The 12,109-nt window shown below is 29.6% G+C and overlaps 4 protein-coding genes across 7 annotated transcripts; 2 read left to right on the top strand and 2 right to left on the bottom strand.

Moving 5' to 3' along the window:
- Window positions 1–1,417: 1,417 nt before the first annotated feature.
- Window positions 1,418–4,954, bottom strand: LOC117211161 (dehydrodolichyl diphosphate synthase complex subunit Nus1). Its single transcript, XM_033454804.1, has 4 exons — window positions 4,324–4,954; window positions 2,890–3,009; window positions 2,525–2,774; window positions 1,418–2,438 (listed from the first exon to the last, which is right to left on the bottom strand). Exons 1-4 carry the CDS (start codon window positions 4,616–4,618, stop codon window positions 2,348–2,350), a joined length of 756 nt encoding a protein of 251 aa, XP_033310695.1. The 5' UTR covers window positions 4,619–4,954; the 3' UTR covers window positions 1,418–2,347.
- A 964-nt stretch (window positions 4,955–5,918) lies between these two features.
- Window positions 5,919–7,233, top strand: LOC117211162 (H/ACA ribonucleoprotein complex subunit 1-like). The gene is made up of 4 exons (XM_033454805.1): window positions 5,919–6,128; window positions 6,237–6,367; window positions 6,427–6,667; window positions 6,745–7,233. The coding sequence occupies exons 2-4, from the start codon at window positions 6,255–6,257 to the stop codon at window positions 7,009–7,011; spliced, it is 621 nt and encodes a 206-aa protein (XP_033310696.1). The 5' UTR covers window positions 5,919–6,128; window positions 6,237–6,254; the 3' UTR covers window positions 7,012–7,233.
- LOC117211154 (la-related protein 7) lies at window positions 7,127–9,684 on the bottom strand. Of its 4 annotated transcripts, none has more exons than XM_033454790.1 (6): window positions 9,605–9,684; window positions 9,115–9,430; window positions 8,690–9,036; window positions 7,722–8,621; window positions 7,483–7,627; window positions 7,127–7,422 (listed from the first exon to the last, which is right to left on the bottom strand). In XM_033454790.1, the coding sequence occupies exons 2-6, from the start codon at window positions 9,362–9,364 to the stop codon at window positions 7,271–7,273; spliced, it is 1,794 nt and encodes a 597-aa protein (XP_033310681.1). In that variant the 5' UTR covers window positions 9,365–9,430; window positions 9,605–9,684; the 3' UTR covers window positions 7,127–7,270. The 4 variants fall into 4 exon arrangements, with proteins under 4 accessions (XP_033310681.1, XP_033310680.1, XP_033310679.1 ...); XM_033454789.1 differs by having other exon boundaries at window positions 9,538–9,680; XM_033454788.1 differs by having other exon boundaries at window positions 9,496–9,677.
- A 258-nt stretch (window positions 9,685–9,942) lies between these two features.
- LOC117211157 (26S proteasome regulatory subunit 6B) lies at window positions 9,943–11,966 on the top strand. The gene is made up of 6 exons (XM_033454797.1): window positions 9,943–10,099; window positions 10,298–10,390; window positions 10,488–10,821; window positions 10,897–11,100; window positions 11,194–11,458; window positions 11,533–11,966. Exons 1-6 carry the CDS (start codon window positions 10,067–10,069, stop codon window positions 11,849–11,851), a joined length of 1,248 nt encoding a protein of 415 aa, XP_033310688.1. The 5' UTR covers window positions 9,943–10,066; the 3' UTR covers window positions 11,852–11,966.
- Window positions 11,967–12,109: the final 143 nt, after the last annotated feature.

Genomic DNA, 12,109 nt, shown 5'->3' with positions numbered 1-12,109 from the left:
GATTGCGTCTCCAGAAAAGTTAGCTGGCTTTTATTCCTGTCGTTCTTTCTTATGTCCTCTTCCTCTTCCTTCCTTTCCCTCCTCTCCTTTCTCTCCCACGTAGATGTACAGCGTATATAAGTACAATATAGCACAGTTTATCTTGAAAAATGGTTGTTTCCCTGCTCGCCAACAACCATTGTATATACATACTTGCTGTGTGGACGAAAAAGCCGGACTGACATCTTTAAAAGTATATAATCCGATGTTAAGCCTACGTACCAGTGGAAGGTATCCTAGACAGTCTGCTGAGAATTTTATATTTGGATGACATCGATGGTGAAGATACAGATCAATTAAAGAAATGGTTTAGATACTTACTATTTAATTGGTCATTTTAATCTTTTAAGTTAGAAAGTTAGGTTAAGTTAGAAAGTTACGTTTGGCCGTAATTCGACTAATTTGATTTTTATTTTCGTTTTCCAATGTAAAACATAATGAATTGGTAGAAATGTACCGACTAGTGAACGACTAGTTAAGCCGATTATCCGGCCACTTTTGTAGTCAATAACTAGTAGGCAAAAAAAGCCGATTGATCAGCCTTAAATTTGTAGTATTATTAATAACTCGATAAGATATACAAATAGAAGTACAATGTACTTCCTTTACTGTCTTTAGTATGATTTTAATATTTTTTAATATGTAGTAATATAGTATACTTACTTATATGTATATATTTGTATGTATCATAATTGTTATATAAAAAATTAAAAATAATAATTAGTATTTAATTAGTAATAAGTTAGTATAAAATAAACTAAATAAACACCAATTAATATACTATAAATACCTATTAATAAACTATAATCTTTGGTAATTATATCTTAATTTTATCAGAGCAAAGACTTCAATAAATATAACAATGTTAAAAAATTTACTTTCGAGTTTGTAATATTAAACAATCATAAATTTGACGCGTTTTGTAAAGGCTTTTGAAAATCATCGGCAAAGACGTCAGCTTCTTGAGAACCGGTTAATCGGTTAGTCGGATAGTTGCTAAATCTCTAATGATATGTTTAATGTAGAAGCAAATTGATGAATACCATTCCTGATCCTAATATTATTAGTGTTCTTTAAAAAAGATCTTATCATAGATATAATATGTAATATTTAGAGAAGTAACTATGAAAGAGAAGTTAACAATTAAATGATCAAAACTAACAGCAAATTGATCATTTAGTAGAATATACATATAGAATTTACATGGTTGTTGATCTTATGTTCTTAATTTACAAGCAAATAATAACAAACAAACAATAATGCTCACTTAAGAGTACCTAAATGATAGAAATGACCCGATTATAATCACATATAATTCGATTAAAGTTTCTAAAACCATTAAGTTATAGAAAGGATTGTTAAATAAGTAATACAAGGCTTATGCAAAAACGAATTATCTTTATATTTTAGGAATTTGATTCCACAATAGGCGATTTTTTATGAGATAAATACCACAGACAAAAGTAAAAATCTTGTCATCATTTTAATATCAAAATATTTGTGTGCATGGCCATTTTAGAAATAAATAATTATACATGTATATGTGGAATGTTACCGTCTTAATAAATAAAATGCAACAGCTGCCAAGATTTTAATTTCATAATATGTTTATTCATAAAGCGTGAGTGCTCCTGGTTTTTGTTTAGAAAATATAAAGTTGAAAGAAGAGTGATATATTAGTTAAACTTTAAAAAATTGATCAACGTGATGTACTAAAATTTTACCTTAACTACCTAAATTTATTTGTACTTGAGTTTAAATCAATATACTTTCCTCTTTAAAATGTTATCACTTTTTAATAGTCTACTTATCACTCCTCTTTGTATTTTTTTAAATTATATTTTACTTAGCATTAACACACTATTGATATAGTATATTAAAACTAAATAAACCGAAATCTTTAATTAATTGAGGAGAAAAACGAAATATCACATTCCTTATGTTTCTCTCCATTTTTTATGGTATTAACTTATGGCAGGACAATTATTTTGCATAATTAAAATGTTTCGCTTCTACAGCATTTTGTGGAATCTTCTTTTCTTATTTATGAGAAACTCTTCAAGTTAAGCTACCTAAATTCCTTCTTATCGGCAAACGTTAAAATCGGTTCATGAAACGACACTTGTGCCACACATGTAGCCATTATAAGTTTATTTAGCACGCAACCACTTATAAAATAGTATCTGTAAATTATTTTAAATTCAGTCTTTGTAAAAAATGTCCTTAGAAGCTATATTTTGTTTCACATTTGTTTGTTTCTTCTTGTTTTTGGATACAAAAACTTTTCGCAAATGAACAACAATTCCAGTTATTTTCCGAATCGTTGTTCGGATTTACTATATTTTTCTAACAGACACGTGAAATCCTTTGCAGATAAACTAACGTGTAAAGGTAACGTGCTGAAATAAAAAATACATATTATTACAAATTGAATGTAAAAAATGTTGAAGAATACGAAAACTATATATGATCGAAATAAACTTACTAGAATTCTGTTATTCGTGTTTGCCATGGCAAGACACCGTACGTGGAACAAAGGCGACCATATATTAGTCCCATATCAGGGTCCGGAATTCCCCGTGAATTTAATTTCTCATTAAGTAAATCGATATTTATTTCTTCCGGCTTAATCGTCCCTGTGACGACAGCTTCAGCTAATGTTTTTGTTAACGATACTATTTCTTTTTTTCCATCTGATGCGCACAACAAAGATATCCGCGTTTTCAATTTGAAGTCTATAAATTAGGAAGAACGATACATATATACATTACCATGTTCACCAGCATTATAGAATTAGATCCTATTCAATATATTATTAATTATAAGACATTATTTGTATAGGAAACGCACCGGTTATTCCATTTTGTGTGAATCCTGCATTTGGTTTACTCCAACTGATGCGATCCAGTAAATCGGGCCGTCTCTTTGCGAGTTCGTATTTCAATAAATTCTCATTTCGGACTAAGTAACCTATAACAACAAAAATCATTATAAGTATACTATTAATTATAAACATGATGTAATTAGCAATGAAATTTAATTATAAAATTCATTTTCTAATAATTTTCTAATTGTAAAACATTTTATAAGTTCTTTTTATTGATTTAGTAACAAAGCAATAGTTGAATAATATATCATATAATTATGTATCTTTTTAATAGCAAGATTAATCGAATTCGAATATACTATCGCACGCACACTTGATTTATCCTTGAGACTAGATAAGACTAAGTAAACTTTGTATTCAGTTCTAAAGATGCGAAAATTATTTGACATAACTACATTTTTTCAAATAATTACATTTTTAACTTATAAAATAAGTTCACATTGCTACAATTGAATATTTGCTATATAATTTCTACTAAAAATCCTAGAAAATCAAATCCATTTAATGCATTATTATTATTTTATTATTGAATTTTTGTTAAAAAATTATACAACTTTTAAATATACTTTTGTCCAAACTATTAGTAGATAATAGTAGTAATAATGGAACTTTAGCTAGTAGATAATATAATCAACAGCTTATGATAAGATTTGTAGTATGTTTTCAAAAAAAATTTTTGTATGGAAACATAATGTTTGTAAAAAATTATTTAAATAAACTAAGGATATATGTAAATCATGATAGAAGTTTACAAAAAAGTTGCATTATTACTACATTTAACATTAGAATAAAGCATTTTACAATAAACATTTTATGATTTTTTTTAAACCCACATATCAAAAAGAATTGATACGAAATTAAAGAAAATAAAGAAAATTAATCCTAGGAAGGGAACTTTAAGTTAATGGCAAGATATGTTTCGATTTTGAGGTTAGAATAAATACTCTATGAAATAAATATGTATGCAGAGAAATATTAACAATACAAAGATATTCTCAATTAGTTACGTGAAAAACTTTATAAGATCAACTAACTGAAAACATTAGTTCTACTAAAAATTTAAATAATAGTTAAGTTTAAGATAAGATTTAAGTCATGAAGTACTCCAAATTTAAGTTGACAGAACCATTGTTTCTACATTCTTTTATCAAAAAGGAGTACCTTAATTACATGTTCCGCTTCTATCTTCTTTGCATTTAAATTTTTCTGAAACCAGATATGACATTGACAAATCTAAAATAATCAACAGAATATTTATCTCTTGGAATTTAGATAGAATGACTGGCATAAAAAGATGAGATTCATATAGATTCATGTATCTTCTTATTTAAAAAAGTAAAAAGATATAATGATAGGAACGATGACATTGTAAAGCAATAAACAAAAATGAAAATTACCACTGATGTCAAAGAAACTGATGTAAGGTATACCAAGGGTAATACACCATCCAATAATTCGTATACAGTCAAAAACAGTGTCCTCCTTCGCGCCGAAAATGATCACTAAATGCCTTGGTAGCTTTTTCATTTCGTTCGCGACACGCGTCAGCATTTCAGTTTCTGTCCTTAGGTTCTCACGGTACCAGATTTCGGTACACTTGCGATGAACGATCATACAGCAATTATAAAACCCGGCAAATAAGTCACATGAAAAGTGGATTAGTGTTAGTAACATGCGAAATACTGTGAACATTATAACGTCCGATGATCGTCTAGTCTATGTAACATAATCACACAAGACTGGTTGTGATTTTAATGTTGAAACAAACTTTTTCAAAACTACCCGGGGATGGTCACGAGGAAAATTATGCACGTAGCCACTGACACTGACCCGTCTAGCAGACGGTTACCGTCACCTCACGTGCACCTGCTTACGCCAAATGATAAACGCACCCTTCTGTCGACAAGAAGCATTAAAACATATCATGTTGGCCGCCAAGTCACATAGAGTATGAGCACATTTTTGTCGCCTAGTTACTTTATATATTTTCATTAAGTAACGAATTATGACAATGGGATATATTTTTAAATGATCTGTAATAACCCTTCCCTATCTTATCTAAACAACAGCTAAACTGCACTACATATAATTGCACTATTTGAAGTAAAAGTGAAGATGGCGTATAGTTCATTTTTACTGCTAGTTACAATGTGTAAGAGGTTAGGATATTAGATGATACGAATTTCCAATATAAATGATGGCATAGTATATTTGCAAATTAAATAAATGGTAGTAATGGTCATACCATCACAGGAACGAATGAAAAAATGTATGCCTGATGTCGTTTAGGTGATGTTATTTGTATTGATTTAATGTACTCAAAGGAGTGTTATAAAATTACGACTAAAAGATAGTTGGATACTGAGCTGATCTTTATTGAACTGTATCTGTAATAAATCGGAAATACTAAGTAGAAAAATTTGACATGTTAAATATTCAAATATTAAAATGTTAGTTATTACGTCGTAACTATTTTTATTTTTCAGGTTATGTTTAATTCATTAGTATTTGTTTTCAAATTACAAATACCATAAAGGATATAACCTAACAAACGCGAAGATGGTACCCCGCTGGGGGTAGCCATCCACATGATAATCAAATAGCTAAAAAATTCTACCAAATGTCCAAATTGGAAAAATTGTGAATGTGAAATATTAAATAAAAAAAAAATGACAAATACATATATTATAGTAAAAAAAGCTAAACATTTTGAATGTATATTGTGTATTTACTAATACTTATTTACAAAATGGCGATATAAATAGCAGATTACAGTATACATAAAAAAAATAGTATACAAGAAAGTTAAGTGTAATGAAAATTGATATCAAACTTGAATTTAAAAATACAAGATATGATAAAGTTACGTTAATTTTATAAACAAAATAGTCCACAATATTATTCTATTTATGTAATTAATACCTTAAACTCTTTTAAATCATTTCATTCAAGTACTATATGCCGTGTTAGATCACTACATGCTCATAACGCGCATGCGCAGACTGTAATCATAAGTGTAAACTGTAGCTCACGGAAGGAAATGCCGCTATTTTGTAATAACAGAGTGTAGTTACAGTTATATAAACATAGTGACAAAGTTAATTCTGATATGTTGTGCAGTTAATAACTTGAATCATAAAAAATATCGTATAACTGCATAGAGATAGAAATATTATCATTTTATTGACCATAATTTTTACAGGTTAGACACGTGGTTTTACTCTACATTCTTACTTTTGTGAAGTTATGTATTTTTCGTACATAACCTTATATGTATTTTTAAGTTAACTATAGAATGAATTATTTTCAGTATTTATAAAATAAAAAGATGTCATTCCGAGGTCGCGGTGGTGGCGGCGGATTTGGTAAAGGAGGAGGTCGTGGTGGAAGAGGTGGAGGAGGATTCCGAGGAGGCCGTGGTGGTGATAGAGGTGGAAGAGGGTAATTATTACATTTCATACTTTCTCACTTGATATATAATAATGATTCATATATTATAGATATGATCAAGGTCCACCAGAACAAGTGACTCCATTAGGACATTTTACATGGACGGTTCAAGATGACTTAGTTGCTAAAGTAGATATAGAACAAGTACCCTTCTTTAATGCTCCAATTTATACAGAAAACAAACAACAAATTGGAAAAATAGATGAAATATTTGGCAACATTAGAGATTACTATGTGTCTATAAAATTATCCGAAAATATAAAGGCATCCAGTTTTCAAAAGGATGCACAGGTATATTTTGTTTTATATATATGAATCAAACTTGACAACTACTTTCCATTAATTATTACTACTGTATTCCATTACAGCTATTCATAGATCCAGCTAAGTTGTTACCTTTACAAAGGTTTTTGCCTAAACCTCCTGGTTCTGTACAAAAGAGAGGAGGTGGAGGTGGACGTGGAGCAAAAAGAGGTGGTGGAGGACATGGTGGTGGACGAGGTGGTGGCAGACCATCATTTGGACGTGGTGGAGGTTTTGGAAGAGGAGGTGGTGGCGGTGGTTTTAAAGGACGTGGAGGAGGAGGATTTGGACGTAATGATTCTGGCAGAAGTCGTGGAAGGGGAAGATGGTAGAAAATTAAAACTGCAGATGGATTTTTATATAAAGACATATTAAATGATAAAAATTTCTTAATTTCATTAAAGAGACTTAAATATAGGTAATTTTTAAAATACATAGCTGAAAGAATCATAATGAAAACAATATATGATTTATTTGTAACAATGCTGTTGGATATTATTTATCATTTCTGTTTTTATAAGTTCATGATATAAAACCACCTGTTTTATATATAATTGTTAAGTATATTTGACAGGAAAGAGTACTCTAAGTTTACACTTCATCGAATTTGATGTGCTTCCCAAGTTCTTTTTCTGCCTTTTTTAGTAATTTATTCCTTCCTCTCTGTTTGATTTTTACTTTTTTACTCAATTTTTCTTCTCTGTCATGCAAGATTTTATCCCAATACATTTTTTCCTCTTCACCTACACAAGAGGACATAAATGAAATTACTTCCTACTAAAATATTTACAACGTTCTCTTACCTTCTAATATTCTCATATTTCTTTCCTCATCAGACTTTTGTATAAATGCTTGTGCAGCTTCACTTGTATCACATCTTACATAAGCAAAACAAGAACCATCTTCAACATCTATATATTTTACAGAACTATTATTTTTTAATTCCATCTGAAAATATTAAAATATATCAAAATTATATATATTTATTTATTTATTTTTTACTCGCATTATATCTTCATGTTCGACATATATATATATATACCTTTAAACTTTTTGGATCTGTACATGGTTTATCCATTTCAATTTTAACTATAACTCCTGATGTAAATGAGAAACGACATGCAGATATACTATTTTGTTTCCCCGTTTTGTCCTTCTCATCATTTTCTACCCTTTCAGGTTTATTTTTTTCATAATTCGACCACTGAGTCCATCTTGTTTTTCTTAAATGTTGTTTGAGTTGTTTCATCTTACTTCTCTGTAATTCTAAGTATTTATTCCTAAGACATTTCCAGTCCTTCTTAGCCATAACTTGTAATCCTATACTATAACTAAAATCTTCCAGTTTACTTTGCTTCTTCCGCTTTTTCCTTTTCTTTTTTTTTTCATTTGTATTTTCTTGTTCTTTATTATTTAGAATAGTACTGTCATCAATTACCATTTGTTCATTTTCATCACAATTATCTGATACTTGTTCTTCCTTTAAAGGCACATTCCTCTCACATTTATTTAATTTTCTTTGTGTACCTTCCAAAAAAACATCACTTTGTTTTTCATTACTTGATTCTATTTCCCCACTGTGTAAATCACTGGGATTTTTTAGCTTTTTCTTTTTACTTTTTATCAGTTCACTGTCCATTTGCTCTTCTGTTTCTCCTGGTTCTGCAGATTCTGTATCTGAGTGTTTTCTTTTTTTTGCTTTCTTTTTATTGTTATTATCATGATTTTCTGAAGTATTATTGATGTTTGTGTGCATCTGCTGCTCATTACTTTTGTCTGTTTCAGTGTCTTCCAATTTTTCATTAGCAGCAGTATTTTCAGAACAGATACTTTTCTCATTTCCTAATGTCACATCTTTTTCTGCATTATCAAATGTAGTAATGCTTAAAAGTTTATCAGGAGCTGTATATGATGGTAAAACACAGCCTTTTTTTTCAAATGCCTAAAATATATTAATTCAATAGTATAAAGTAATTAAAAATTTTCCATTGTTATATATGTTCCACTTACCTTTAAACAGTTTTTAGCACTTTCAATTGTATCGAACTCTACAAATGCAAATCCTTTTATCTTTTTATTATTTTTAAATCGTGGAATAGAAACATATACAACTTGACCATATTGAGAAAATATTGAACTCAGTGTTTCATGATCTGTATCTGGAGGTAAATTTTGTACGTAAACTGTACATTCATCGGTGTTTTCTTTTTGTGCTATTGGTGTTATACGTCGTACTTTCATACCATCTTCAGATAATGATAATATTGTAGATGCTTGTACACCTTTAGATATCCTGTTTATATCAGTAGTCAATTCTCTTATTTTATTAAATTTTAGAAAAACACTGAGGTCCACATCTGAAATATTCAAAGATAAAATTTTAAAATGTCAAATGACAATTAATAATGTCATAATGTTAACATTATAATTCTTACATGGATCTTCTTTAACTAAATTACTTAAAAATCTATCTTTACTTAGATTTGCATCACTAAAGTAAAATTCCATTTGTTTTAGTATCGCAGCGTGCAGTGCCTTTTTTCTAAGTCTGGGTTTCCCTCTAGAAATGCTTGTAACTTTATTAACTGTTTCTATACGCGAGTCTTCCACTGATTTTTGCACTTGCGGTACAGGAACTCTCTCTGAATCTAACTCCATATCAGACTGTTGTTCTTCCATCACCATTGTTATCTAAAAATTTGTATAACTGACGATGAACAACTACGTATAATTTCTCCTATTACCAAGTATCTGTAAAAAATAACGAAAATGTAAATTTCAAACTTAAGCAAATGTTTCGTACTTATTTCAGACACCTTATAAAACTAGAATGATGCTAAGAATATTCAATATCTTACAATACGTATATAGCACTTGAAAAAAATGAAATTTGTTACGCATACAATCCAAATTGTAAACGTTTACCGGTTGAGAAACCTTGTAAACATAAAGCCAAGCCTGAAATCACGCAAATTGCAGTCAGAATATCTGAGGAACTATATAGGATTATTTTAAAGATGCTAAAATGTTTAAAAATCACAAATTTATAGGGATTTTATTTTGTCATTTTAGGGACCTTTAAAACATTAATCGTCAGATATTACAATTATTTAGTTAAACAAAAATATATATTGCTGTAAAAAGTAGATTAACATATATGATTTAAAAACAATATTCAACGAATGTTTTATTATCTGTACCAATAAAATTCATAATATTTTAGACATATGTCTTTATTTGACTTCCTTTCTGTAGTCGATTAAGTAGTTAATGGTAGCCACTCCTGACATATATGTATAATCATTGAACTGAACTGTTCAAGAACCTCAAGTCATTCGTTGATTCGTATGTTGGGTGCAATTAATTAAAGAAATTCTATTTAAAACAATGGATGAAATGGGTATTATTCTGCCTGATAAGGTATATATATTTCTGTTCAGATTTTCTTCCAAAATTACAAAACAGAGAAATGAACGGTCAAGAGTTATTGTTGAACTTAAAATTATTCACTGTAACCTCAATTTGTATTCTATTTAATTGTTATGTATTGTTATTTATAATAAAAATTCCTCGTACTTTTGTTGTGACGTAAGTAATATTTCTTTTGTTAAATTTTAGGATATTGGAGAGATGGATTGCAAACCTGTAAGTGGACACTATACTGGTGCTGGTGATGAACTAGATGTTGAAGATCTTTATACAAAGTACAAGGTAGGAAAATTTGATATTCTATTCCTCTATATACTTCTTTGCTTATGTATATATATTTAATTAATATAAGAACATAATAATAATTTTATATTTATAGAAACTACAAAGAATGCTAGAATTTCTCGAGGTTCAAGAAGAATATATTAAAGATGAACAACGTAATTTGAAAAAAGAATATTTACATGCTCAAGAAGAAGTAAAGCGCATACAAAGTGTGCCTTTGGTTATTGGACAATTCTTAGAAGCTGTAGACCAAAACACTGGTATTGTAGGTTCTACTACAGGTTCTAATTATTATGTACGGATTTTATCTACAATTGATAGAGAACTGTTAAAGCCTTCTGCAAGTGTAGCTCTTCATAAACATAGCAATGCTTTAGTAGATGTTCTACCACCAGAAGCTGACTCAAGTATTTCAATGTTGCAAGCAGGTACTTTATTGTTATTGTTAGCAATTTAAAAAATTGTAGAAAGAATAGTGTTTCATGTATTATTTTATTTTATAGATGAGAAACCTGATATTCAATATAGTGACATTGGAGGCATGGACATGCAAAAACAAGAGATTAGAGAAGCAGTAGAACTACCTTTAACTCATTTTGAATTGTATAAACAAATTGGAATCGATCCACCAAGAGGTGTGTTAATGTATGGTCCCCCTGGATGTGGTAAAACTATGCTTGCAAAAGCTGTAGCTAGACATACTACTGGTATGTATCATTTTCAGTGTTATATATTTTAAGAACATTTGAATAAACAGTATACTTAACTTCTTCTAACTTAGTACAATTAATATTTTTTAGCTGCATTTATTCGCGTAGTAGGATCAGAATTCGTACAGAAATACTTAGGTGAAGGACCAAGGATGGTCAGAGATGTCTTCCGTCTAGCCAAAGAAAATTCGCCAGCTATAATTTTCGTTGATGAAATCGATGCTATAGCCACAAAAAGGTTCGACGCACAGACTGGTGCTGACCGCGAAGTTCAACGTATTCTTTTGGAACTGCTTAATCAGATGGATGGTTTTGATCAAACTACTAATGTTAAAGTTATTATGGCTACAAATAGGTACGATTTTGATCTTTATTGTGATCTTTACAAAAAGTAATTGATATAAATGCAATGATCCATCTTCTTTTTAGGGCTGATACATTAGATCCTGCATTGTTGCGTCCTGGCAGGTTAGATCGAAAAATCGAATTTCCTCTACCTGATCGTCGTCAAAAACGTTTGATTTTTTCGACAATTACGGCGAAAATGAATCTGAGCGAAGAAGTAGATCTTGAAGATTATGTAGCACGACCAGATAGAATTTCTGGTGCAGATATTAACGCAATTTGCCAAGAAGCAGGAATGCACGCAGTTCGTGAGAATCGATATATAGTCTTGGCGAAAGATTTCGAGAAGGGCTATAAAAATAATATTAAAAAGGATGAATCTGAACACGAATTCTATAAATAATTAGGGAGAAACCCTAATAGTAATACTATGCGCCATTTACATTTTATGATCACATATGTATTTGCAAATTTATGTATTGCTATAAATCCAATAATCAATATACGTTTATACAATTTTTGCCTTATCAGTTACACACATTATTAGTTATCTGTCTCAGTTCACGAATTTTCAGTTATTTAGAAATATATGAACACTAGTGGTATTGTAAGGAAGTTTATCGCGTGTAATTGATCTATTTAAAATTATGAAACAAATCAT

The sequence above is a fragment of the Bombus bifarius genome, unplaced genomic scaffold (genome assembly GCF_011952205.1).
Source record: "Bombus bifarius isolate JDL3187 unplaced genomic scaffold, Bbif_JDL3187 scf7180000008218, whole genome shotgun sequence".
Taxonomy (NCBI): Eukaryota; Metazoa; Arthropoda; class Insecta; order Hymenoptera; family Apidae; genus Bombus; species Bombus bifarius.
The sequence above is the reverse complement of the archived record's forward strand: the minus strand, read 5'-3'. Positions and strand labels throughout refer to the sequence as shown.

Bases quoted from the DNA above. Each gene is read 5' to 3' on its own strand.
- LOC117211161 (XM_033454804.1), bottom strand. From the start codon at position 4,618: ATGTTCACAGTATTTCGCATGTTACTAACACTAATCCACTTTTCATGT. The intron at 3,010-4,323 runs GTAATTTTCATT...TTGTTGTTATAG, and splicing joins CAGTTTCTTTGACATCAGTG to GTTACTTAGTCCGAAATGAG. The intron at 2,775-2,889 runs GTGCGTTTCCTA...CCTAATTTATAG, and splicing joins CACACAAAATGGAATAACCG to ACTTCAAATTGAAAACGCGG.
- LOC117211162 (XM_033454805.1), top strand. From the start codon at position 6,255: ATGTCATTCCGAGGTCGCGGTGGTGGCGGCGGATTTGGTAAAGGAGGA. The intron at 6,368-6,426 runs GTAATTATTACA...CATATATTATAG, and splicing joins GGTGATAGAGGTGGAAGAGG to ATATGATCAAGGTCCACCAG. The intron at 6,668-6,744 runs GTATATTTTGTT...ATTCCATTACAG, and splicing joins GTTTTCAAAAGGATGCACAG to CTATTCATAGATCCAGCTAA.
- LOC117211154 (XM_033454790.1), bottom strand. From the start codon at position 9,364: ATGGTGATGGAAGAACAACAGTCTGATATGGAGTTAGATTCAGAGAGA. The intron at 9,037-9,114 runs GTAAGAATTATA...TGAATATTTCAG, and splicing joins TTTAGTTAAAGAAGATCCAT to ATGTGGACCTCAGTGTTTTT. The intron at 7,423-7,482 runs GTAAGAGAACGT...CCTCTTGTGTAG, and splicing joins AAATATGAGAATATTAGAAG to GTGAAGAGGAAAAAATGTAT.
- LOC117211157 (XM_033454797.1), top strand. From the start codon at position 10,067: ATGGATGAAATGGGTATTATTCTGCCTGATAAG. The intron at 10,100-10,297 runs GTATATATATTT...GTTAAATTTTAG, and splicing joins GTATTATTCTGCCTGATAAG to GATATTGGAGAGATGGATTG. The intron at 10,822-10,896 runs GTACTTTATTGT...TTTATTTTATAG, and splicing joins TATTTCAATGTTGCAAGCAG to ATGAGAAACCTGATATTCAA.